The 25,403-nt window shown below is 42.5% G+C and overlaps 2 protein-coding genes across 2 annotated transcripts; both read left to right on the top strand.

Annotated features, from left to right (window-relative positions):
- The first annotated feature begins 619 nt into the window (after positions 1 to 619).
- LOC120739410 (zinc finger protein 319-like) lies at positions 620 to 5,632 on the top strand. Its single transcript, XM_040041159.1, has 2 exons — positions 620 to 1,173; positions 2,160 to 5,632. The coding sequence occupies exon 2, from the start codon at positions 2,328 to 2,330 to the stop codon at positions 4,086 to 4,088; it is 1,761 nt and encodes a 586-aa protein (XP_039897093.1). The 5' UTR covers positions 620 to 1,173; positions 2,160 to 2,327; the 3' UTR covers positions 4,089 to 5,632.
- Positions 5,633 to 7,132: 1,500 nt separating this feature from the next.
- Positions 7,133 to 24,796, top strand: LOC120739439 (casein kinase II subunit alpha'-like). The gene is made up of 13 exons (XM_040041178.1): positions 7,133 to 7,400; positions 13,720 to 14,096; positions 14,197 to 14,308; positions 19,275 to 19,376; positions 19,498 to 19,548; positions 19,713 to 19,772; positions 20,357 to 20,440; positions 21,005 to 21,115; positions 21,200 to 21,301; positions 21,798 to 21,898; positions 22,006 to 22,154; positions 23,202 to 23,289; positions 24,351 to 24,796. The coding sequence occupies exons 2-12, from the start codon at positions 13,990 to 13,992 to the stop codon at positions 23,273 to 23,275; spliced, it is 1,053 nt and encodes a 350-aa protein (XP_039897112.1). The 5' UTR covers positions 7,133 to 7,400; positions 13,720 to 13,989; the 3' UTR covers positions 23,276 to 23,289; positions 24,351 to 24,796.
- The last annotated feature ends 607 nt before the right edge of the window (positions 24,797 to 25,403 follow it).

The raw sequence follows: 25,403 nt of genomic DNA, 5'->3' as shown, positions 1-25,403 counted from the left end.
TTTATTCCCTTCAAAGACCTGCAGTTCAAAAAAAGTGCCCCTGGACTGCCAAACCCATCTGTTCTCTGATTGGATTGTTACATTTGTGATTGACATAACATTGACCAATCAGATGAAAGGAAGAAAAATGGGGTCAAAATTCGTACTTGTAACTTGCAGGGTTTTTTTTGGCTAAGTCCACACACAAATATTTTTTACACATACAAATCCTGATTTACAAGTACAAAATATTTATGACCACATTTTGAGCCCATAGGACACAGAAGGTGATAATTCTGTGCTGCATGCGGATCCCACCGTGATGCCAAGGAACCCATCAAACTCATCGTTATAACAATGTTTATCTTCCTCTTTGGCGGTAATAAAGACCATATTTTACTAAATAAACAGAATGCTTCTCGCATCTGTCTATTTATCTATCTAGACAGACAGGTTTTTTCCCCACGTTATTACTTTAGAAATAAAACTGTGGATTTTAATTTTTAAAAATACTTGAGCAAATGTAGAATGTAAAAAAAAGACAGGCTGCCTCTCGCTTCCTGTGACACACAGAAACATGTTCTTCCTGTTGGTGAGTGAACAATATCAACAATGTTGAAAAATATGAATACATTGTTATTAAAATTGTTGCCTTTAATATTGATTTTGGGCAACGGTGCTTTTTGAGGGAAGACATTAAGTGAAATGAGCTTTATATTAGACAAAAGTATCGCTGCTGAGAATTTCACCTAACTTGTGCGGTTTTGTCTGTCGGTTGAAAACGATGGTATCAGTTGAGACTGTGGGGGTTCGTGGTGTACACGACAGAGCTGGTGAGACAGCGTACAGTTGAAACACTCCCCCTACTGTCAAAACGGGGAAGTAGACTTTCTGATACGTTAACAACACCTTTTAGCTTTGTGGTGGATTGTAAACTCTTCCAACAATCAGCGAGAGTTATTTTATCTCCACCGGAGCGCGTTTTGGTTCCTCGGTGCTTCTCTAACATAGTATCGCAGTAACAGCGACGACAGCTCGCTGCGTGGCGGTTTCCGGTGTCCGTCCGTCTGCTAGAGGATGGCGTCCGGCTTCAACCGCATCCCTACCACCGCTGGTCCTCCGAGTCCAGAAAACACCGACGGTTTTCGACCAGAGGCCGAAGACGGCCGTGAAAAGCAATGCTAAGCAGCTCAAGTAAGTTATCGTGAATTCATTTTTTTCTGAATGCGATTTTTTTTCTTTGCAAACGTGCGAGACTCCGCTGCAGGAGGCGGATTTCCTCCCGCAGCTTCGGGGAGGCCTAGTTTGATATCGGTCCTGCATACAGTGAAGGTTCATATCAAATGTTAGACCAGTATAAACGCTATTGTGGCCTGTCATGAAGCGGTATTATGAAGCCAAAAAATATAGCTTAAAGCCCGTGGTACTTGAGTCGCTTTTGCAATGTTTGACTTACGACACGATATGCAGTTTATGACCAAGAAATCTGGGAAGTTAGAGTGGTTTTCTAGTGAAAGAAAACCGGTATTATTTGCTAAGGAAGTCCAGTTGTTTAGTGTCGTTAGCTGTTACTAGTGGTTAGCTGTTAGCTTTCGCAATTGACAAGCTAATGTCGGGTAGCAAGCTACTCCCTGGAACCGAGGGGAAAAAAATAATGAAATACGTTGTAAGAAAGCGTTTATTTTCAGGGCCAAGTAGACAAAACCTTGAATCGTAAACCACTTGCATTTAAAACATACTTGTAATTGGAAAAACTCGTCTGTTAATTTCCCGAGTTACGTTTCAGGAATTAGACAGAGCCAAATAATTGTGGTTATGGTAATGCTCAAAGCTAGCTTAGCTGAGGGTTTTAGGGTTTTCTGGAGAAGTACATACATGCACTCTACATCTGCATTAGCTAACTAAATGTACGAAGTACTTTGACTTCTGTCTCTAGTATAAGTATGGGACAAGTTTTAGGCCTCAAATTTGGGGTATTTTTCAGTTTTTCCTCACCACAGTCTAAACCTGAAATTCAGGCAGGCTTGTATTACTTTCTTGTAGCCAATAGTAAGTTTTGTAAATTGTTGTCGATACTGAGTGTTACATACTGTGGTAACTGCATGCTTTAATATTTTACACTCCCTTTTGTGTGTTCGCTGGCCAATCATACTTAAATCTATGTTCTTCTATCCAAACAGGTTTTCTCTCCTAGTCTCAGAGGACACGTGTAAACAGAGATACTGCACTGAGCTCTTGTCAGTGAGCTCATTTCCATTTTTGAAAACCACATCCACCATTCTCTCAGTTTGGGACTGAAATTCCCCTGTCATCTCCCGAGTGCTGAGCCCTTGCATGCGAAGTGGAAGATGACGGAGGCGTGGCAACAGCAACAGCATGCAGTGGCTCCACCCTCTGTTGTGCACACGCTTCCCCAAGGGACTGACAACCCTCTGGGTTGCGCTGTGTATGGAGTCGTCCTGCAGCCAGACACCTCCCTGCAGCAGCCCCAGCATGGCCAGCAGCATGCTGTTCAAGCTCAGCAGCCTTCGCTGCAGGTAGGGGGCGAGAGAGGGCACAAGTGCGGAGCCTGTGGCCACGACATATCTCACCTGGCCAACCCTCATGAGCACCAGTGTATGGTAACTCAAGACAGATCCTTCCAGTGCACGCAGTGCATGAAGATCTTCAGTCAGGCGACAGACCTTTTAGAGCATCAGTGTGTGCAGGTGGAACAGAAGCCTTTTGTGTGTGGTGTATGTAAGATGGGTTTCTCATTACTCACCTCCTTGGCTCAGCATCACAACTCACATGGCAACGGAAACAATCCAATGAAATGTTCCATCTGTGAGAAAACCTACCGGCCAGGTTCTGGGAACGCAACCCCCACCTCGTCAGCTGCCAACCCTCAGCAGCCCTCCACCGGGGAGACATCCGGTGGAGGCGCAGCAATCAGTGCCTCGTCTCCTCCTGCATTTGAGGCTTCTGCACCAGACAGGCCATATAAGTGCTCCGTGTGCCACAAGTCCTTTCGCCATTTGTCAGAGTTGACACGTCACGAAAGGATACACACTGGCGAAAAGCCATACAAATGTGACACGTGCGATAAAAGCTTCAGTCAGTCTTCACACCTGGCACACCACCAGCGTACGCACAGCTCAGAGAGACCATATAAATGTGCTGTATGCGAGAAGAGCTTTAAACACCGCTCCCACCTCGTGCGGCACATGTACGCTCATTCAGGCGAGCACCTTTTCAAGTGCAATTTGTGCGAGATGCACTTTAAGGAGTCATCTGAGCTTCTGCACCATCAATGCCAGCCAGAAGGCGAGAGGCCTTTCCGCTGTGGGTCATGTGGAAAGAGCTTTAAGCGGCCGTCTGACCTGCGACAACACGAGCGCACCCACTCTGAGGAGCGACCTTTCCAGTGCGAGGAGTGCCAGATGAGCTTCAAACAGCAGTATGCCCTCGTTCGCCACCGTCGCACTCACAAGAACCCAGCTGACCGCCCTTTCAAGTGCAACCTCTGCGATAAGGGCTTTCTCCAGCCATCCCACCTGCTGTACCACCAGCAGGTTCATGGCATGGAAAGCCTCTTTAAGTGCGCCTCCTGCCAGAAGTCGTTCAGTCAGTCGGGAGAACTTTTGCGGCACAAATGCGGCGGCGAAGTGGAGAAACCCTACAAGTGCGATGTGTGCGGCAAAGGTTACAAAAAGAATTCAACGCTGCAGCGCCACCAGAACTCTCACTGCACAGAGAAGCCGCTAAAGTGCTCGCTATGCGACAAGCGTTTCGTGTCATCCTCCGAGTTTGTCCAGCACCGCTGTGACCCGACTCGGGAGAAGCCGCTCAAATGCCCCGACTGTGAAAAGCGCTTCAGGTACTCGTCCGAGTTGCAACGCCATCGCCGCGTTCACACGGGGGAGAAGCCCTTCAAGTGCGCAAGCTGCGACAAGAGCTTCAAGCAGCGTGAGCACCTGGCCAAGCACCAGAGTGTGCACTCGCGTGAGACGCAGTTTAAGTGCGTGTGGTGTGGCGAGCGTTTTGTTGACCTCACAGCCCTGCAGGAGCACACGGTCCAGCACACCGCAGAGGGCGAGAGTTTTCCTGAAGCTCCCTGCATCCCGTGAGCTGAGCTGCTGCCAAGCCCTGGGCAGGAAATGTGCCAGCCTCCACTTGCTCATTTGTATTTTAGAACATGCCCCCATTAACTATGAGTTTTAGCATCAGTAATGTTAAGACTTGATTCATCCTCTGAGTAAAAGGTAAATCGCCAGAGGGGGTTAGGCTCCCTCTTCTCCTTTCCTTTTCTTTTTTTTTAATGCAAGAGAAAGATGTGTAATGTCAAACGTGGAAAGATCTTGATTTTGTTTAATACTGTGTGGAACCTTATCCTGTGGTTGCATGTGGTCGTCGGTTTTGTACCCGTTTGATTCTGTTAAGAAAGATGGCAGGAACGTCCCGATAGTTGTTTCCAGTACATGTGTAGGCTCCTCTGCAATCCGTGTGCCTTCATTTTCTGTTGTTTGTTTTTTCTGTTTTCTTTTCGTTTATTTTTTTTAAAATCAATCAATCATTTTGTGGTGTTTAATTTTATGTCCAGTATAACGCAAAGAAAAGTCCTCCCTTCCAGCAGTTGGCTTGAGCTGCAGTATCTTTTCACATGCTAGGTCTTAGGTAGTATCATCTGTTTGTGCATGAATATTTATCACACTTTAATATCACTGTTGTATTATAGGTTTGATTTATTTAGAAAAACATCCAAGAAGAAGGAAAAAAATACAAGTGGATTGTGAAAATGTATAGCCAGTGTCCTATGAAATGTGTGTTGTTGCATCTTTGTATTAAAACAGATGACATGTAGGTAACTAACCTATACCTATTATGTCATACGAACACTTGACATGTGCAATAGAACATGCACAATGTAATATTTATGACTACTGATTAATGGCATAGTCTACTCTGTTATATTATAGATTGTGTGTATACGCTATGTAAACATTGAGAACTGTATAGTGCTTACGTTACCTGCTTTTCTATTTACTATGAATGAGCTTGCTGTATTTTGCAAGCACCTTAGTTCCATTTCCAGAAGGATGTTTAACCCAACAGGACTTCAAAGCATTATGTTGCTCACTTGCCACAAATTAGCTGCATTAGTTACTGTATGATAGATCTAACAAAAGTATTATTATTTTTATTGTTATTATTATTATTATTATTATTATTATTTTTCAAGAATTGGCCTTGTAATGTTTTCATGGGATTGTAGCCTCCCCTTGGTCCAGATCAGATGTTCAGCAGATTAATATGACTAGCCTCAAAGTTGCCACTTATGTGTTGGTTTGTACCAGGGATAAAGTTTAAAAAAAAAAAAAGTGTGTGTACCTTTAGTTTACTGTGTGGATTTCTATATTCTGTACAATCTTTGCAGTATATTTAAAAGAAGGATTTGGGGGTTTAAAAGATCACAAACTGGGATTAGCAATGGGAAAGTGAGATGGATGGATTGTGTGCCATGGTTAAAAGATCCTGGTGAGTCTGCCTCACGCTGCAGTATGGGGTTAGCAATTGTAATGGAGCACTGATTTACACATATGGATATCAAATATAGGCTCCTGTTCATACTGTATACAGACAATTAAAATAAACCACCCTTATGACAGTTAAAGTGTACAGTGTTTTCATCAGCTGTATTATCAGGAGAATGAATGGATGATGATGATGAAGGTTAAAGAGGATAGACATCAGGGATGGTGTGACCTTTCAAGCCAACCATACATAAGGCAGGTTAACGTACATTCTACTTATAATCAGATTTATTTGAATAAATACGGCAGCGTTTGGCGTTTGAAAGGAGGTTGAGTGCTCAGAGTAGAAAAGCGCTATAAGAATCAGTCCATTTACCATAAAACTGAATCATAATATTCCAGCTCCAATGTAAACTGAATTTGCTTTGTACTGTCAAGTTTGCGTTGATGGTTGTACGTGGACATTGAGGTGAGTTTTTAGGGACAAAGGTGCAACTGTTACTAATTTATAATTGACCTGCTATTAAGACAGGTAAGCCTTTACAGTAGCTCACTGAAAAGAGATATATCCCATTACATTCCTCAGATTAAATATGAAAAAATAAAATTGACATGATATTCTGTCATTTTGTTTTTTGTTTATTTGCTGTTTATGTGTCTTGGCAGTCTTGTTCTTCCTCGTGTACTAACATAAATGTCCTGAAGTTGAATATGTTTAGAGTACACAAGCCAAACGCCAGGTTGTCTGTCAGTAGGGAAAGAATAACTGGGTATAAACAAATACACGGGAGAACTCCATTTATTTTTTTTAACCACTGAACAAATTGGGATATGAGGGTTTACATAAAATAGCTAATATTTACTAAACTTAGTTGAGCAGCGCATTCTTTTTAGGTATTGTAGGAATTGTAATTGTAGCTGTTTTTAATGTAATTTGGAAAATTCTGCAGTACAATCAACAGTAAATCCCTACTAGTTATTTATTATTATTATAAATTTGATTAGATCAACTTGTACTAGTAATCTGGTAACTGAAAATCATTTCACTTGTAGTTTGGATAAATTTACAAGATGGTGGTTTGAACTTGATGTGTCGTTTGGGGACAGTGGCTCTGACAAAAAGCAATTCAGCAGCATTGCTGAAGATGTGAAGATTGTAGTTGGGAGTTATGGAGAGAGATGTTAGGGAGACATGGGGGTTGAGCAGTTTGGAGAAACTGAGGCGAAGCTGCGATGGTTTGGAGATGAGGGATAGTGACTTTATTGGACAAAGCATGTTGAACATGGAGATGCCAGGCAGGAGAAGAAGAGGACGAAAAAGCAGATACTCTGCTGTCACACCATCCGCTGCTTTATTTTAGATGCACATATTATATTAACATGTATTTGTAAAATAACGTTTAGTAAAGACTGACAAAATAGTTGATGTTGATTGCAAGAAGAAAGTAAAATTGCAGCAGATTTGTGCTGCAGTACTTGCCTAATCTGCTACTAAAAACAAACATAAATAAATGCAGGTAAATGTTAAGCAGCTTTCAAAAGTTACTAACGGAAAATAATACGTGGGAAAATATTTAGTAATAATTACTCGTTTAAACGGGGTCTTATTTTTCACATCTAAATTATGTCGTTTAAGGCTTGCTTTACTTCCGGGTGACATTGACTGTCTAAGGGAAGATCATCCTATTTCTGCTAACGAACCGCTGCTAGATGTACCCCCATCATCACCACCACCCCTCCAGTGAAATAACTATCACATCATTGACAGTGTGACTATCACACCCATTTCAATAACTTCAGACGTGCAGCAGCGGCTTCGGTCCACGAAGAGCGACGTATAACCGGAGCCAGCGAGCTAACTCTGATGTTGGGCGGACTTCCTCCGAGCTCGGATATTTCTACGACGAGGTTAGCAAGCTAACTTTAGCCCCGTTATTGATTTCTCGTCACAGAAATGTCACACTGACACACAGCCTGTGGCGTGTATGTGTCCCTTATGCATAAAGACAGAACAATCATCATCCATCGTCTTTGTCTTGCTCCATTATTGTTGACGTTTTAAGATTTTATGCTAAGGAAGCTAGCTAGGTAAACGTTGCTAGTTCGCGTTAGGCGTATGTTTCAGATATGCTACGGTAGTTTAGTGGTGACCAGCTGGACTGGATGCTACAGTTTCTGTTATACAGTGTAAATGTGGTTGGTGAAAAATCCACAGGGTTTGTCTTTAAGAGGAAGGTGTTTATGGCGCTGGTTCAAAACAGGCAGAGATGGATTATTAAAAACAGGCCTTTTGGGCATGAGCCCAAGGGATGCGAGGGTCCCCAGCACTGCACCTGCAAAATCGCAAATAGCTGTAGATTTAAAGGGGGAACGCGGGAGACCTGTACCCCCAGTAAGTAAAATATCTACAAAAATCTCCTGAAATCGTCTGATGTTCAATCATTTCTGAGGCAGGACCCTCATTTCCCCATCTTAAATTGTGTTTCTCCCAATACTCAATCGAAACCTTTGCCCACTGCAGAGAGAGCAGCTACACAAACACAAAAAGTGCGAACATGGTGAAAAGGAAAGAAACACCCCCCAAAAAGATTACACTGCAACAGATACTCAAAAATGAACAGAGACAACAAAGGTCTGCACAGATTCACATCAGTACAATTATGTTATTATCTGTGACTCTGAATGCAGGGGAGAAACATAACAAGGAGAAAAAGGTTCCATTGCTATGAGCGTGACATCATTGTTTAGCAATGCACAACTGTCAGAAATGCATGCTGGGACTGACAGGCTGGGAGGCATGTTTCTCATTCTTGAAATTCTTAAGACCAGTTCTTGTTGCTGTTCTTAGTGAAGAGAAGCAAAATGTTAACAACCACAAAGAAATTAACCAAAACTACTAAAGATTTAAATAAATAAATTAAAAACAACTAAAGTAAGATGTAAAAATCACCCCCAAAACCACAAATGGATACACAGTGATAATACAAAAGGGCACAAAATGACCAGTAGTCAGAAAATGACTATAAACTGCTCTTACTCCTGAGAGATGCTGACGGGAATATCTTTTCTCACACACACACACTGCAGCACTGAACATTTGTATGTATCACACAATGTACTTGCATGTGAAATTAGAGCAGGTCACAGTCTGGTGAAGTCCTTCCTCCTGCGTGTTTTACTCAGGCAGCACTTTCCCCTAAAGCAAATGTGGCATTTCCAGTTCTTTACAGTGCACCTGCATTGCGCTGTCCTGTCATGTGTTACATGTGAGAAAAGGCAACTGCACACAATTATTTGACCTGATTGAACCTGAATTGTACAGACTTTTTCTGAAAATCACTTTCAATAGCACGTTGATAAGTCTTTAATAGGGTTCCATTGTTAATCAGCTTTAATTTCAATCACAATTTTGGCCTCCCAGCATTAAATTAACTTGATTAACCGATATTGAAAATGCATACTTCACCAATATAATGCAAAGCAAAAGATAATCATGTGGTTCTTAAATTAATGCCAAAGATATACTGAAGTCAACAGTGCTTTCGGATTTTATTTGGCCAAAGACGTGTCCAATAAACACCAGGTAACAAAGATTTATTGCCTAAAGATATGTGAAAGTCTTGTGCAGGTTTTGTTACTGCGCAAAACATGGGGAACTGTAGAAGGAACTCAAAGCTGTTGAGTACTTTTCTGCAAGTTTTATTCACATCAGGCAGGTACAGTGAAGGGAGTGAAAATCTTTCACCTTTGCTTTGTGAAGATCTGCTTGAAACAGGTGAATAAACACCTTATATGTCTGTAAAGAAATTATCACGAATGCAGCAGAATATAAAATTGGAAGCCTTTGTGATAAACTTTTTTGTCACATATACATAAATTTTTTTTAAGATATTCACGTGATGGAGGATGAATTTTATTTTGAAGTAATGATTTGTATATTAGTTGGAATGTAGCGTGACGTGGATGTGGAAGCATTTATATGTTAAAATTCTTATGTTTATATTTTGGCCATAATCATGGAGCTGTAGTCGCTGCTTTAATCTAGTCCAGGTGATTTTCTTCCTCTGTGGATGACTGAAACTGCCAAAATTTAAAAAAAGAAACCACTCGTTTACTTTTATATCAAACTTTATAAAAAAGAAGGGAGGGGGTGCACATAAGACATCTAAAATTGGTAAATGCAAAGATCAAATAATATGTGTACCACAGTTTCTTCAAAAACGCTTAGCATGTGATTTTTCTTGTGTATACTGTGTCTGGATTGTTGTGGTACAGCATCCAGCAGTAGTCGGCCATCATGCTACAATTCCTGAAACCTTGGTAGTGACGCTCTATTAACTGAATATCCTGATGAAAACCCTCTCCCTGTTCATCGCTCACCATGCCAACATTTTCTGGAAAGAACTCAAATTGTGAGTGCAGGATGTGTATTTTCAATGACATGCGACAGCCCAGCTTCTGGTAGGAATTGAGCAGATGCTGAACTCCTTCCTTGTATCCAGGAGACTTGTGGATGTCCAGAAAGCTTTCGCAGAGCCACTTGAACACCACCCAAGCTTCAAACTCAACTGTTGAGAGAGTTTGTTTGTACCTTTCATCCTGCAAAACAGACTTGCTTTCTTCTTCTGGTGACCTCCTGGGAAGTTCTCATCATGGCGCAGGCAGTTAAGAAAGTTGTGAATAAAGTTCCTGCATTAGTCGGCGCCGCTCTTACATACTCCAAACCCCAGCTAGCGACTTTCTGGCACTACGCCCGAGTGGAGCTGGTCCCACCGAGCCCAGCTGAGATCCCCAAAGCCATAGAAGCTGATGGGGTGGCTGTAGCTCAGGTGGTAGAGCAGGTCATATACTGATCGGAAGTAGAGGTGGGAATCACCATACATCCCACGATACGATATTATTGCAATTTTTAAAAATATTTTGTGATATTCAGATTCTGTACATAAAGATAAACTTTATCAATATTCATATCTAATATCAAAGTCTCACACTCAGTCTTTCTCTCATTTCAGTCAGTTTTATTGTTGACAAACTGAACAGTTTGTATTACAGTCTAGTCCAACTTGACTGAATGCAACCATCTGGTACAATTATAGCTATTCTGAACTATGCAATTTCTGAAAACTATGAAGCCCATTCAGCAACTGAAGAATTTGAAAGTAAATTAAAACAAAATATAATTTTACATTAAATAAAAAAGTTTTAAACTTAATTAAAATAAAACTTGTCTTAAATTAAAATAGGTAAACTGTCATGTTTATTGCTGCCAAAAAAAAGTTAAACACATTTGGACAGTGAAGGAATGTCAGGATTCTTGCTCAGAAAAAGGAGCTGATCAACATGCTCTGAAGTCAGAGTCCACAAAAACTTTTTTTGTAACAAAATATCGATTTCTGCTGTCCCTGTATCGATACATTATTAGCAAACAAAATATCACGATACTACACAGTATCGATTTTTCCCCCACCCCTAATCGGAAGGTTGGTGGTAGGGGTGGGCGATAGAAACGATATACGATAGAAACGATATAAATTTGGCCAACAATAGAGATTTTGACTATACCGCTCTATCGCGATAGCGCATGTTGATGATGCCATCAAGCTGCGCCTGTTTTGGTCGAAAGCATCGCAGTGGCTACAACCATTATCATCTGCAAATTATGCCGAAAGTCATAGCAAAGAGATGAAGCACTTTTGAAATATGGGGAAAGCCAAAAACTGCGCTTCCTCCACTTCCGTAACATTGATTCATTAATGTTGAATTCTCTCGCAGCTGCTCTATTCCCATGTTGTTGCAGTATATTAATAACTAACCTTGTATAGAGATTGAAAATGTGACGTCATTCAGGGGCAAAACCGCAAAGAATTCTGGGAACTCGTGGCAAGAGGTACTAGCGCACGCAGGCTTTAAATTGAAATCAGTTACACAGCGATAAAAAGAAACACAAAAAATGGCAAGAAGCTGTTGTATTATTAACTGCAATAGCCAGTCGCATGTCAGCCACGGGAAGAGATCGGTTGTTATCGGATTACGTCGTTGAAGAGAAATCGTTCAAGTCATGTTTCCAAAGTAACAAAGAGCCGACGGATGGTCTGGATTGCAGCCATTCAAAGACCAAATATAACATCCCAGAACACTCAAGCTCACATGTTAGTCTGCTCCAAGCATTTCCACAAAGGTCAGTGTTTTGTAGTAGTTAATACGTCATTTTTCATAACGTAATTGGTGATATAGGTTACAAGCAAGTCTGGCGCTGAACAGAAATTGTCGCGCTATGCTCCTTTATTTATTGTGTTTATTGTGCATAAATAGTGAATTGTCCTGACACAATATTGCGTTTCGCTTCATTTATTACCATGGTACATTGATAAAAACATATACTTTTATTCACAGGGTAAAACGTTTTTTTTTGTATCACTAATTGCCCAGTACGATTACAGCATACAATATTATTGTCACCGCTAAATTTCTGTAATGCAAACCAGAAATTATTTCCACTGCTAATTAATTACCGTTGAGCTCAAAGGTTCTATTAATAAATGGTTAACAAATGTGTATTTATGAAGACGATTTGTGAGACTGATAAACTTATGATACGTACGATGGTCTTTCGTTCTACACGGTGCATTTCAAGGTCCTGCACCCATCCGTCGGTAAACTGTACCTGGGCTTGTCGCAGTGACCTGAAGTTCCTAACCTTCATGAGTGTATGCACTCACTCCAAGAACCGTATAATTATAAATATGAGCGTGGTGAAAGTTGGGCAGCACGCTAACGTCTTTTGTCCACTCTGTGTGCTCGTAAGGGTCTGACCCTTTCACTCCTTTGATTTTGTCCTCGTATATTTTCTTTGACTTTTCATCAAGTCTGTCTTTGTATGGACCGGCATTGTTCTCCTTCGTTTTGTACATTCCTTTTTTGGGGGGCAAAGAAAAACCAAGAAGGTATTGGAGCCAGAGAATGAACGTTTTGCGGTGCTGAGTTCCCGGCATGCAATGCGCGAAAGTCACGTGGTCTGTCAATCTCTATAGTGGATGAATAATCTCAGTTGTTCTCCTGACTGAAGTTTGGCCCGCTGCAAACATGCATCCTGCTATGCGATTGCATTTGTCCCTAACCACCACAATCCCTCACGTTAACTTTTATCGAGTGGAAAAAAAGTTGGCGTTCATCCTCCAGCTTCACTGTGCTAATGTTATGCTAACATAGCTGTGTCGCTAGCAATCACGTAGCACAACATTATAGCTGTGTCCCAAAATGTCGGCTGCATCCTTCGGAGGACCCGGCCTTCGCGGTCTACGTGGGCCGGGTCCACAAAGGTTTAAGCAAATCCTTCTGCTTAAACCTCGAAGCAAGAAGTTCTGCTTTGTCTTTCGACAGGTTTAGAGCACAAACAAGATCGTTCAGCTCTTCTTGTGTAAAAGAATCGCTGGCCATGTAATCAGGAGCTGATGACTCTGGATTGTAACCAGATCCAGCTTGACCGTGTTCCTCGTCACCTTCTACAGAAGCTAATCCATCATATGCCAGTACAGGAACAGGCAGTAAGTCATCATGAGGAACAGGCTTATTGCAGATTCCAGACTGGGATATACAATTTTTTGAGAATCCTGTTGTATTCACGCGGCAAAGATAGGAATCGCTGAGATGATCTCACTGTTCCCGCCACACCATCGGGATTGCAAGTGGCATTTCGCAGATTTAGGCTGTCACGCAGTCCATTGGAATAACTGTTGCAGATGACATGTGGAGCCCAAGATTTATCCTGGTCACCCAGTGGATAAAGTACAACTTGTACATCTTCTTAAGGTCTGTGGTAATTGGGCGACGTTGTGAATGAACTGCACGTAACAGAAACTGTCTGGATGATTGATACAATTTCTATGCATGGTAACAACTGAAATCAATCACAGTTAATTCAGTCTGTAACATAAAACACAGGGAACTGTCATTAAATCTGGCAATACGCTTATGGTTAATTATTCCAACTATCATCACAGAAGCTACGCGCTTAAAAAAAACTAAACACAGATTTGAAATCGGCATGAAAAACCCACATAAACTTATCTCTGATGACTTTGACCTGTTGACCTGTATTATTGTGTTCTTAATGTTATGCAGCTATCTGCCACCACATGGAAATGTTCATACATTTCCAAAGAGTCTGAGCTTTACTTTGAAGAAAGACATTGACCCATAGTTATGCTCCTCTCCTGTCTTCCTGCAGCTGGCGGCTCTTCATCCCATCCTACTGAACACCTTGCTCAGGGGCTTCACTCAGTCAGTCATTGTAGCTCTGTCAGTCTGCACGGCGACTGTGTCAGACCAGCCTGACAGCTTTCATCAGAGGCCACGAGCAGCCAAAGCCAATGGTAAGCACGGCTCGGGGACCTTAGAGCCGCATATTCTGGAGAGTCGGTGCGCTGCCTTCCAGTATCGAGCCAGCAAGTATTTAGAAGGAGGTGAAGGTCCTCGACTCGGATCCTCAAAGCTAGCAATGCCTGGCCCCACACCGACCCTCAGCAAAGCTCGGGTTTACACCGACGTTAATACACAGAAGAACAGAGAGTACTGGGACTATGATGCTCATGTGCCAAACTGGAGGTATATATATACATGTTTTCTTCGTGAGAGCATGATTTTTTAATGAATTTTTAATCACTGCCAAAGTGTTTTTGCTTTTTTGCGTTTTTGCTTTTCTCAGTAATCAAGACAACTATCAGCTGGTGCGTAAACTGGGCAGAGGGAAGTACAGTGAAGTGTTTGAGGCCATAAATGTGACCAATAACGAGAAAGTGGTGGTGAAAATCCTCAAGGTAAGCACTAGACTGACTTTTTTGCTAGGGCTGTGTGTGTGTGTGTGTGTGTGTGTGTGTGTGTGTGTGTGTGTGTCTGTTTTTTACCTTTTATACCTACAATCTCTAATTTGTATTGTGGTAACATGAGTCTTCTCGCTTTGGCAGTTATCCATTTCTGAAAACCTCATCAAATCCACAAACATTTTTAAAATGTCTTCTGTTAAAGCTTTTCTTGGCACTTGCTGACTTTTCTTTGTCAGATTACTTTCTTTAATCCTGTCAAACCTTACATTGTACTCTGGCATCATCTATTGGTCAAATGGTTTATGAACAGACTGTGGCATCAATTTACTTCTGGATCCCATCAGTCTGGAGAGAATGCCTCCCCCTCAGAAAACCAGCTGGATGAATGTGTTTCTCTCTGGTTCCCACTGATCAGTTCCATTACTTAGTGGGGATGGTCGGTTGTAGTCCTGTTTCCCTGTATGACTTGCAGCAGGATGAAGGCGGTCTCTGGGACTACTGGGATCTGGCATCTCCCTGGGAGCTGCAGTTGCTGTTTTGGGGTGTCTGGGTCTCTGCCTCAGTTGGTAGCGGTGGGGACTGGGGTGGGTGCTGCCTAGCAATCTTAGGGTATGGGGCCTGGGGTCCTTGTGGTGGCGGGTCCTGATCCCAGGCTGGGTGGCTGCCCAGGTGTCCGGGGTTGCCTGGTGTCCGGCTGAGTACCTTCTTGCACAGGGTTGGTCTGCACCCCGTTGACTGCCTTGCAGTGTAGTGTGTGTTAGCACACGTTGGGATGTCCGGTCTGCACCATGGGGCTCGTGGGTAACTACAAGCCCATTGGGTGGGGTAGGGTGTCCAGGTGTGAGGGGAGCAACCGTTGCTGGGTGCAGCTCGTCCAAGACCCAGATGAGAGTTTGCCATGTCCCTTTTGCTGTGTGTCTGTTGTAATTGAGTGATCTCTTTGGGCTCATCTGCACACCCCTGTGGTGGGGCGTGGGAAATGGGGTGCACACTGAGCCACTTGTTTGCTGCTTCTCTCCTTCTGGGCTAGTGCTCTAGTCCTTCGTGGTCTTGCATATCCCAGCACTCCCTCATACGGCACATTGTTCATACAGTGTCACAGTGAGTAGAGCAGTCATATGGGTGGATTTGCTGAGCCTGGTCATGGAGGAAGGGGTTCACCTCCCCTACCACTCTCCACTGGACGTTGCTGTTGCTTTGGGATCCTGAACTCACACCGGGGTGGCAGGCCTCTAGTGGGATTGGCTGCCCATCGCCTCTGGTCCTGGACTCCCACCCCTGCTGGGGGGTAGTATTGCTTCTCACACTCTTTTCAAGTGTATTTTGTGACACATACGCACTCACAAACTTTCACGCTCTTATACACACACACACACACACACACACACACACACACACACACACACACACACACACACCAAAGAAAGATTGATTTATGTACCGGGGTGATGGTGGCTCAAGAGTTGGGAGTTCGCCTTGTAATCGGAAGGTTGCCGGTTTGAGCCCCGGCTTGGACAGTCTCGGTCGTTGTGTCCTTGGGCAAGACACTTCACCCGTTGCCTACTGGTGGTGGTCAGAGGGCCCGGTGGCGCCAGTGTCCGGCAGCCTCGCCTCTGTCAGTGCGCCCCAGGGTGGCTGTGGCTACAATGTAGCTTGCCATCACCAGTGTGTGAATGTGTGGATGACTGGTTGTGTAAAGCGCTTTGGGGTCCTTAGGGACTAGTAAAGCGCTATACAAATACAGGCCATTTACCATTTACCTGTGGATTTTCAAGATTTTGTTCCAGGTGCTGTATTATTGTTTTTGTTTTAAGGTGCATTAACTGGCGATGCATTGTGCATTTCTGTTTGTACCCTGTCGTTTTATTACACCCCACCCCATTTTTTTCCCTTTCTACTACCTGTCCTGTCTTATACATTATCAAACTGTATACCAGAGGAGCCTATAGAGAATTTATAGAGCTGATCTTGGAAAAACAAGTTGTTTGGCTCAACAGTGCATTCAGATCATAACTCTGGTTGCATAAGCTGCCAGACAGGACAGGAGTTAACAAAAAAAAAAAGGCTGTGGCATCAACAGCCAAGTGAATGAGATACCCAACACTTTACCAAATAATAGGGGTGCAACGATACACAAAATTCACGGTTCGGTTCGGTTCAATACTTTCGATACAAAAAATGTTCATGCTTTTTTAATTTGTCATTTATTAAAATTATAAATATATATTTTAACTCAAACGTACAGTTTTTAAATTTAATGTTGCTGAAACAACAAAGGGATAAAATAATAAATCTATCTGATCGAGAAATCACTCATCTTTGGAAAAGAGAGTTTATTACAGAGAAATGGCTCTTTCCAAAATAAAAGCTATACTATACGCTTCTTCTGGGCTATATTCTCAGCAGCATATTAAACATATCAGGTCCCCATAAGGAGAATCATGTGCTAACGGCTGTCTAAATGACTCGGGTAAAGTTTGTAGCATGCGTGCTTGTTGCTTTTGTCTGCTTCCACTTGTCTTTGCACTAGTATGATGTCGGCATAAACGTGCAGTCATATTCGTTGTGTTCTCACTAGTGCTGTCAGCGTTAATCTTAAATGATGTTAACGCCACAACACGGCAAATCTCCGTTAACGAGCTACCGCGGATCGTCCCGTGCGTGGGGCTGGACGGCGTCAACACGTTAATGAGCTAACTGCGCTAACGCACTAGTTCCCACTAGAGATGGACCGATCCGATATTACGTATCGGTATCGGTCCGATACTGACCTAAATTACTGGATCGGATATCGGAGAAAAATAAAAAATGTAATCCGATCCATTAAATATCACGAAAGCACCTCACAAAACTTGCAACACGCCGTAACTCACCTCAGAACGTTAGCACGTAGGAGCAGTATGCATCACGTGATAGAGCGGCTGTGGCATGCGGGACCTGTCGGTGGTCTGGATAGCATTTGGAGCTTCGCTAGCAACCCGGTATTTCATCTCCGACAAAGTTATCCCCGAGAGAAGTAAAGCAAGTGTGTAAGTCCATCTCTGAATGTTTGTTAAGCTTAACAAACGATATATGGAGCGACTGCCTCTTCTTGCTGCTACTTCAATCATGAAACTGCTTAACGATCAGCTGATCGGCTTTTCTGTCACGAGTCAGTCTTTCTTGTTTGTCTTTGGCCCACTTTGCACCAGAAAGAGGAAACCAGCAGCTGAACAACAGCAGCACGTTCAAGCTTGATCAGCTGTTGTTAGAATTTATTTAATATTACTTTCTACTCGAGGATCTTTTTCTACGTAGCTGACGGCTGGTAACTGTGCAGGGGCGGATCTAGCAAAGTTTAGCCAGGGGGGCCGATAGGGCATTAACAGGGAAAAGGGGGCACAAAGACATACTTTTCTTTCTTATTCTCATTTAAAATGTCTAGCTTTTAATAAATAATTATCTGACACCCAAAGTTTTAATTTGATGCAAAATGAATAGAAGTCCATTACTGTATATAGTAACTGTTAAGTCTAATATACCCTAGTAAGCTGTAGTACTTTTTCCTTTGGGAAGGTACCATCTGTGCAGTCTGCAATTTTGTTGAAGAAAGATGTTGAATCTATTTAATATTTCTTGAAAAATAATTGATTTCTGTGCATTTTTTTTCACACTGCATCAAATTAAGGTTGATTACGTCGATTAAGCATCATGAGGTGGAGCGTGAGGGGTGGTTCCCTATTTTTTATTTATTTATTTTTGTTGTTGCTGGGAGTTGGAACCCTGTTAGTTAGGTTGCTTAATATTTATGCTAAGTACTCTTTAAAATACCAGAATAGGGAGGATGGTGTAGGTTTAAGTTTATTAGATTGATCAGTATTGCTGAACTATGAAATTTTTTTTTTTTTTTGCATACAGGTATAACAGAATAGCTTTAGTGTAGTTGTTGTTTTAAACTTGAGTATGAACTTATACAAAATGCAGCAAGATATTTAAAAAACAGTTTTGTTGATTAAAAAACACTATATCGGATTCATATCGGTATCGGCAGATATCCAAATTTATGATATCGGTATCGGTATCGGACATAAAAAAGTGGTATCGTGCCATCTCTAGTTCCCACCCATGTAATTGAGCATTGCGTGGCACATCCAACATACTGTTTTACTTTTGTCCATGACGCGCTTACCTTCAGGGTCATACGTCACATGAAAACCAAAATAGTTCCAAAGGCCAGATCTGAATGAGGGTGGGGGAGGTTCAATTTGCCATGTTGCAACAAGCTTAGCTTCTGTCTTGCTAGCTTGCGCTGTGCTCAGTGGATCTGTGCTCGACAGTGCAGCCTAGGCGGAGTAGTCGAATGCAGATCCACTGAGCTCTCAACACAGACAGCATCGTCAGAAGGAAAGTTGATCAAATAAATTAAAAATGTTGTATTGTTCGATACATATGCGTACCGAACCGAAAGCACTGTATCGAACGGTTCAATATCGATACGAGTATTGTTGCACCCCTACCAAATAACTATGCAGTTAATGCTACAGAAACCCTTAAGTAGAATATAAAGGTAAAGAAGCTAAAGAACATAAAGAAGCTGTTGAAGATCTAGAAAAAATCAGCAGGAATATTTAATAAGTAGATATTTTTGTGCCGTGACAAGCTTTTATTAACACATGATGCAAATGAAGGTAAGTTTAGTGTTTATGTGGTATCACTTTATGGTTATTGTAGCAGCTTTATTGTAACTATTTCTGTCATCCACAGAACATTTAAACATTTTAAATGAGCAGCATAATGTTGGAAATACTGTTGGTGTGTGTGTGTGTGTGTGTGTGTGTGTGTGTGTGTGTGTGTGTGTGTGTGTGTGTGTGTGTGTGTGTGTGTGTGTTTGGATGCCCAAAGATGGATTCTCTCAGCAGCGCCCTATTTTCATTTCCACTTATTTCCATTGTGCTGACTGTGAGTGTCCATCTCTACTCAGCCTGTCAAGAAGAAGAAGATCAAACGGGAAATCAAAATTCTTGAAAACTTGCGAGGAGGAACCAACATCATCCGCCTGGTGGACACGGTCAAAGACCCGGTGGTGAGTTGTGAAAACCGGCAGCTGCATGCGTGCGTGTGAGCCATGTAATCCAGTCATGCTTGTAACTCAGTGATACCTGCTGTTCTCCTCAGTGAAGCCATGTGTTGTCCTCTCTTTGCAGTCCAGAACACCAGCGCTAGTCTTTGAGTACATCAATAACACAGATTTTAAGGTACTCAAGTTTGGACTACCAGCAGGGTTACCATCCATGCAAACACGTTGATGTCCATTATTAATAACATGCATAACCCTCCAGTTATTGCTCCACATGTGTAGAGGCCAGCTGCTCACATCAGAACACTTTTTATACATTGATGTCTCTCGTGCGGTCCACAGGAGCTTTACCAGAAGCTGACAGACTACGATATCCGTTACTACATGTATGAGCTTCTAAAGGTAATATTACTTTGTTTTCACATGTAAACTGATCCTCACTTTTCAAAGTGGAAGTGCAGAGTACCACTCTTCAAATGTGCTGCGGTCACTGAGGGACTTCCTAATTCAGAGTGTGAATCTGTCGCCACAAGGGGCCAGCAGCAGAGCCAGGATTATATCTAATGACACAGCACGAGTCAAATATGAAAGCATCCTTGGGACAGTTTATGCAGGACGTTTTAAGTAAAGTTATAAAACGACTGCTGAACACTTTAGTTTAATAAAAACGAAAGCAAAGTTTGTAAGTGTTAAACAGCCTGCACCGTCACATGATAACATACGAGTCCATATGGACTGCTCCGGGAATACTCACTGATGATAGAACGTCGTTAAACATTCATTCAGATAAGCTGTCCTGAGCATTAGCAGACAAAGCAGTGGCCTCAGTGCTTTTATTAATGCTATCTATGAAAATGTTGAATGCGCACAACCTTTGCATTTGAATGGGACGGACCTGGAGGGGAAAAGTGACTTTTGGAGGTACATTTGAATGGAACGCCACCACGATAAGCAGCTCACTAAGCCTGTTCTGTGTGTTCTTCCAGGCTCTGGACTTCTGTCACAGTATGGGGATCATGCACAGGGACGTGAAGCCGCACAATGTGATGATTGACCACCAGCTGAGGAAGGTGCTACTGACGCTTCTATGGGTTGTTTTGTATGCTGGAATGTTGGCGAGTTGTGTGTCTGCAAACACTTGTAGCCCTTTTTCCATTAGGACGTACTCGGCTCAACTCATTTTCCATTACAATCGAGTGCTAGCCACAAGACGTCATTTGTAGTCTAGGCGATGTTACACCTGCTGCTCAGTCTGTGGAGTTTTTGGGTGACGGGTTCATTTTTGTGAGGCTTTCCATCGTTTCCGAGTCCTTAAAAAAATGGCGGTTTTCATTTTCGTGAAGGAAACACTCCCATACCCCGTCGAGTGACATAACTGACCAACCAGTCAAACACATGCTGTCTGTTGATCGCTTGGAACCCCGGCCAAGTGGGTACTATAAAAGTACCAGATACTGGCCCCTAATAGAAAACCCTAAAAACCATGTCGAGCACTGCCGAGCTGAAGTGAGTAGGTACTAGTGGGAGAACGGCTAATACTTGAGCTGTAACTTTGTCAAACCACAATGTGAACCTTCAGAATGGTTCAACAAGACACTGTGTGTAATGTTGTCATTTCTGTTTGTGTGTGACAGCTGCGTCTTATAGATTGGGGTTTGGCTGAATTTTACCATCCCGCTCAGGAATATAACGTCAGGGTGGCCTCGCGCTATTTCAAAGGCCCCGAGCTGCTAGTGGACTATCAGGTATGCTTCCACTCAGCAGAACACGGTCACCTGCCCGTCTCAGCTTTCTCTGAGCTCATTTTTAGTTGTGTGTTGTTCTTTCAGATGTATGATTACAGTTTGGACATGTGGAGTCTCGGCTGCATGTTGGCCAGTATGATTTTCCTGAAGGAACCGTTTTTTCATGGCCAGGACAACTATGACCAGGTGAGAGAGACAACATGAAGTGGTTTTTCAGAAATGTGTGATCCTGCAGGTCAGACACAAAAATGCTTTGGTGGGTTATACTTATGCTTTTGAACTATAATAAATTGTAAGCCAATAATAATACATAGTAGTGACCTGAATATAAGCCGTGTGTTTTCTAAGAAAAATCCAGACAGCAGTGAGTCGAAGGAGCTGCTTTAAAAGGAGTGACAGCTTGTTGTGTCAGCCTCCACTTCATGCTCTGAAAGCTGTAACTCAAACTTCTACACTAACTGTAACAACAGTTCACTCAATTAGGATAAAACGGCCAACAGATAACATTTTATTTTTAAAAGGTCAGAGTTCAGGTCTCGATGAACAGTGATGTAAAAAGCCACTGACTGACTGTGTTGTCTTTGTTTCTGCTTTCATAAACAGTGTCTTCTGCTGTGACAGTGCACTGACATATTTGAGCCATTAGGGGGCGCACTGACGTGGTATACATCTTGTTTTCCAGCTGGTCCGCATCGCTAAGGTTCTCGGCACCGATGAGCTCTTTGGCTACCTGCACAAATATCACATAGAACTGGACACTCGCTTCAAAGACATGCTGGGGCAGTGAGTATCGCTGACTTCCCGTAAAACTGCTGAAACATATTCAAATGTATTGAAAGCAGCTCACACCCAGGCAGCTTAACTAGATGTTAATAGTCACTTGTTTCCAGGCAAACACGGAAACGCTGGGAGCAGTTCATCCAATCAGAGAACCAGCACCTGGTGAGTCCAGAGGCTCTGGACCTGCTGGACAAGCTGCTGCGCTACGACCACCAGCAGAGGCTGACGGCGGCCGAGGCCATGCAGCACCCGTACTTCTGTTAGTACCGCGCGAGCCGCAGCACGTCTGCAACAACAGCTGCCTGCTGAAATAATGAGTCACAAATCTGATTTCACTCTCAAGATTATACAAGCTCTTCTTCCATTTTATCAGTTAACTCCATTCACCAAATATAAAGCAGCGATGTGTGACCACAGTGGCCAAACACACAGTAACCTGAAGCACCAGCAGGCCGTTCGTCTTCAGCCTTGTAGACCTGATCTGATATTTTCACTCGATCAGCTGATACTCCTTATGATGCTGACAAAGCAACATTTATATTAAAATACTTTACTCGTCCTCCAGAATCATTGCTTAAAATCAGGAGAATTCTTTTTTTGATCATGTAGAAATTCACTTTTCAGTTTGCTTTTTAAAAGATAAAAAGCAAAATGTCTCAGTCCACATCAAAGCTGTCTGTTATGTGTACTGACTACAGATGCATGTGCACTGCGTGATTATTAGTACAGCTTTTCACATCCAGGGTTTCCTTTTTCATCCTTACACATCTGCACTCTTACCTGGGTCATAAATTATACATAAAAAGGGGGGGGGGGGATAAATAAGGGGTGACATCATCTGAATTCATTATAAAAACATTAAGAAAGATGGTGCAATTTGAAAACAAGGACAAAAGTAAAAAAGAGAATAATAACTGGGTTAGAAAAATCCATCAACACAGAAAGCTACAGTGACTTAGAGTTATGGTTTCTCTCACGTCTCTTTCCGTCTCTCAGCTTCTGCTCTTTCTGTGTCTGTAGGCAGGATAAAAGATTGATGTTGTTCCAGGTATTTTGGCCACTGGTAATCAGGTTGTGATGAGGAAGTGCTGTTTTTAAACATGACGTCATTTTTAAAAATTTAACGTGACCCATAACAAGTGACAGCCCGTGCACTCATCAGCAGAGTTTACAGAAGTCATGTCAGAAAGTTGTGTTTGGCCACATCTGCGTCTGCTTTCTCTCCCTCTCTCTGTCCTCCTGCCTGAAGACGGCCTAAACAAACGACAAGAAAGCTCACGGAAAACATTTTGTGTTTATGTCTCAGATCCTGTGGTGAAGGAACAAGCAAATGCCAACACAGATGGCTCAAAGGCAATAAGCAGCTCCAATGCAACATGATACCCAGAGAACAGGTAAGACACACAACAATACTCTATTTATAATATGTAGAGATGTAGAGGTATGCAAAAGCTTGGATGTGCCACTTTACATGCCATGCCAATGCGTGTGCGAATGAAGGGACCTGAATTTTTATCTAGCAGCACGTAACGTGGTCGTGCATTTGTGCTTCAGGCTGTTTTCTGCATGTGGTAGCAGTTTGTTGTCACCAGGGGGCAGTATTAGAACATGTTGCATCACCAGGGGTGCCGATGTATGTTCTTGTGTTCCTTTAGTTTATTTCCTACCACAGTGAGCACAGTAATCAATAAAGACAAAACAACTACTTTGGGGTGATGTACAACTAATGTTTTTTATTTTTGGAGACTGTGGCGGGGCGTGGCCTGCGGTGCCGTGTAGGTGCGTCCGCCTCATCTGCACGGCACCGCAGGCCACGCCCCGCCACAGAGACATTTTAATCAGCGAGCGCAGTGAAGAGTAGAAAGGAAGCAGTGGAGGAAGGTGCACCTCAGCCTGTTCACTCTGTGAGCTGGCATAAGGCCTGAGACCAAGATTCAAACACTGTAAACTGAAACTGCAGCCAACAGCCTGTCTACACTGTTGTTTTGAAATCTGATGATTTCGTTCACCTCTTGCTCCTCATGTTGACCATCACTGTTATCTTTCCTCTTCACCCGGCACCTTCACGCACTCCATTTAAGACAACCAGAGTTGTCTCAAATTTGAGACAACTCTGGTGGTCTTAAATGGAGCTTCTTTATTTACTCAGACACCCTGTGGTGACCCGGGAAAGACTGCGGAACATTACTGGAAAATTTTAGGGTGACTTTAAACTACCTGACTCAAAATAAAATCCTTCACGAGCCAAAGTTATTGTTCCTTAAAATAAAAAGCAGCAGCTGTGCATCAGCATTTGTAGACAGGCTCAGTATGAAATATTTGCTGCAACAGAACCTGCTTGGACAAAGCCGGCCTGTTATGAATATCAAATAGTATCCTTTTGCTTGTGTTCTGCTTGCTCACACCTCTGTGATTACAGGATGAGTTTTCAGTATTTGTTTTTCTGTCCATTCAGGAAGAATCTTTATTACCTCAACTTGTGACCTTTTCGTGGCAGAAACCTCTGCCTCCACATCAACAGCCATACTGGAGCAAGATGTCAATTTTGCAGCACAAACAAACACGCACGGAATAAACTCCTCCCAACAAAACCCTGGGAATCTGCGCTGCTTGGTCTGAGTCACAAATAAATCAGATCTGGAATCAGATCTGACCCCTTCACCCTCCTCTTCCTCCTCCTCTTCCTACCTGCCAACATCTCCACTTGTTTTTAAAATGAGCAACGTGACTTGTTGGATGGGTATCAAGCTGGTGTTATTGCTGTGAAGACCTTTGTCGGTTATTGCAGCGACGACTTCAGATCCAGTTGCAGGTTTTAAGCACTGAGTGGCGTGGAGGCTCTTTTCTGCTATGGATAGAACAAAAGCTATATTAAAAGAGAATAAACCATTTTTATTTAAAGGTGTGTCTTTTGGACTTTTATTGTCTCTGAACAGAAATTTATCTTCAAACACTATGGTCCACATCGCTCAGACCTGGTTTCTAAAGTTTAGTGTAGCCAGTAGGGCTGTGCGATATGACAAAAATCTAATATCCCGATATAAGACATTTATCGTCCTGACAACGATATAAATCACAAAATGTAATATTTTCTGTCAATTCTATGAATCTTGGGCAACTTACCTTGCGTGAAGTGTTTCCAGCTGGGCGTCGTGTAGCTGGACTCTAGTGTTTTAACCGATGCATGAAACTATACATTTTTAGACGTAAGTTGAAAGAAAACGGTGGCCGTTACAAATTTTGAGTCTAAGGTTTATTTTTTAGCACCTGACGGCTCTTTTTTTTTCTCTTCTCATCCATAAACTCTCTGCATACTCTTTCACTTGATTCAGTTTATTTTGAAAAGTCAACAGGATCTTGAGCTTTATTGTGAAAGGTTTACATGGAAAACAAACAAGCGGACAGCAGAGCCACGCTAACGCAACAATGACTAGCGCTTGTCGTCCATAGTGTGGTTATATTAAATATAAGAGAAAGAGAGAACTTTAATAAATTAATATAGCCAGTA

Source organism: Simochromis diagramma, unplaced genomic scaffold, assembly GCF_900408965.1.
Source record: "Simochromis diagramma unplaced genomic scaffold, fSimDia1.1 OVJJ01000321.1, whole genome shotgun sequence".
NCBI lineage: Eukaryota > Metazoa > Chordata > Actinopteri > Cichliformes > Cichlidae > Simochromis > Simochromis diagramma.
This window is presented reverse-complemented; position numbering and strand designations above follow the sequence as displayed.

Bases quoted from the DNA above. Each gene is read 5' to 3' on its own strand.
- LOC120739410 (XM_040041159.1), top strand. From the start codon at position 2,328: ATGACGGAGGCGTGGCAACAGCAACAGCATGCAGTGGCTCCACCCTCT.
- LOC120739439 (XM_040041178.1), top strand. From the start codon at position 13,990: ATGCCTGGCCCCACACCGACCCTCAGCAAAGCTCGGGTTTACACCGAC. The intron at 14,097-14,196 runs GTATATATATAC...TGCTTTTCTCAG, and splicing joins GCTCATGTGCCAAACTGGAG to TAATCAAGACAACTATCAGC. The intron at 19,377-19,497 runs GTGAGTTGTGAA...CTCTCTTTGCAG, and splicing joins ACACGGTCAAAGACCCGGTG to TCCAGAACACCAGCGCTAGT.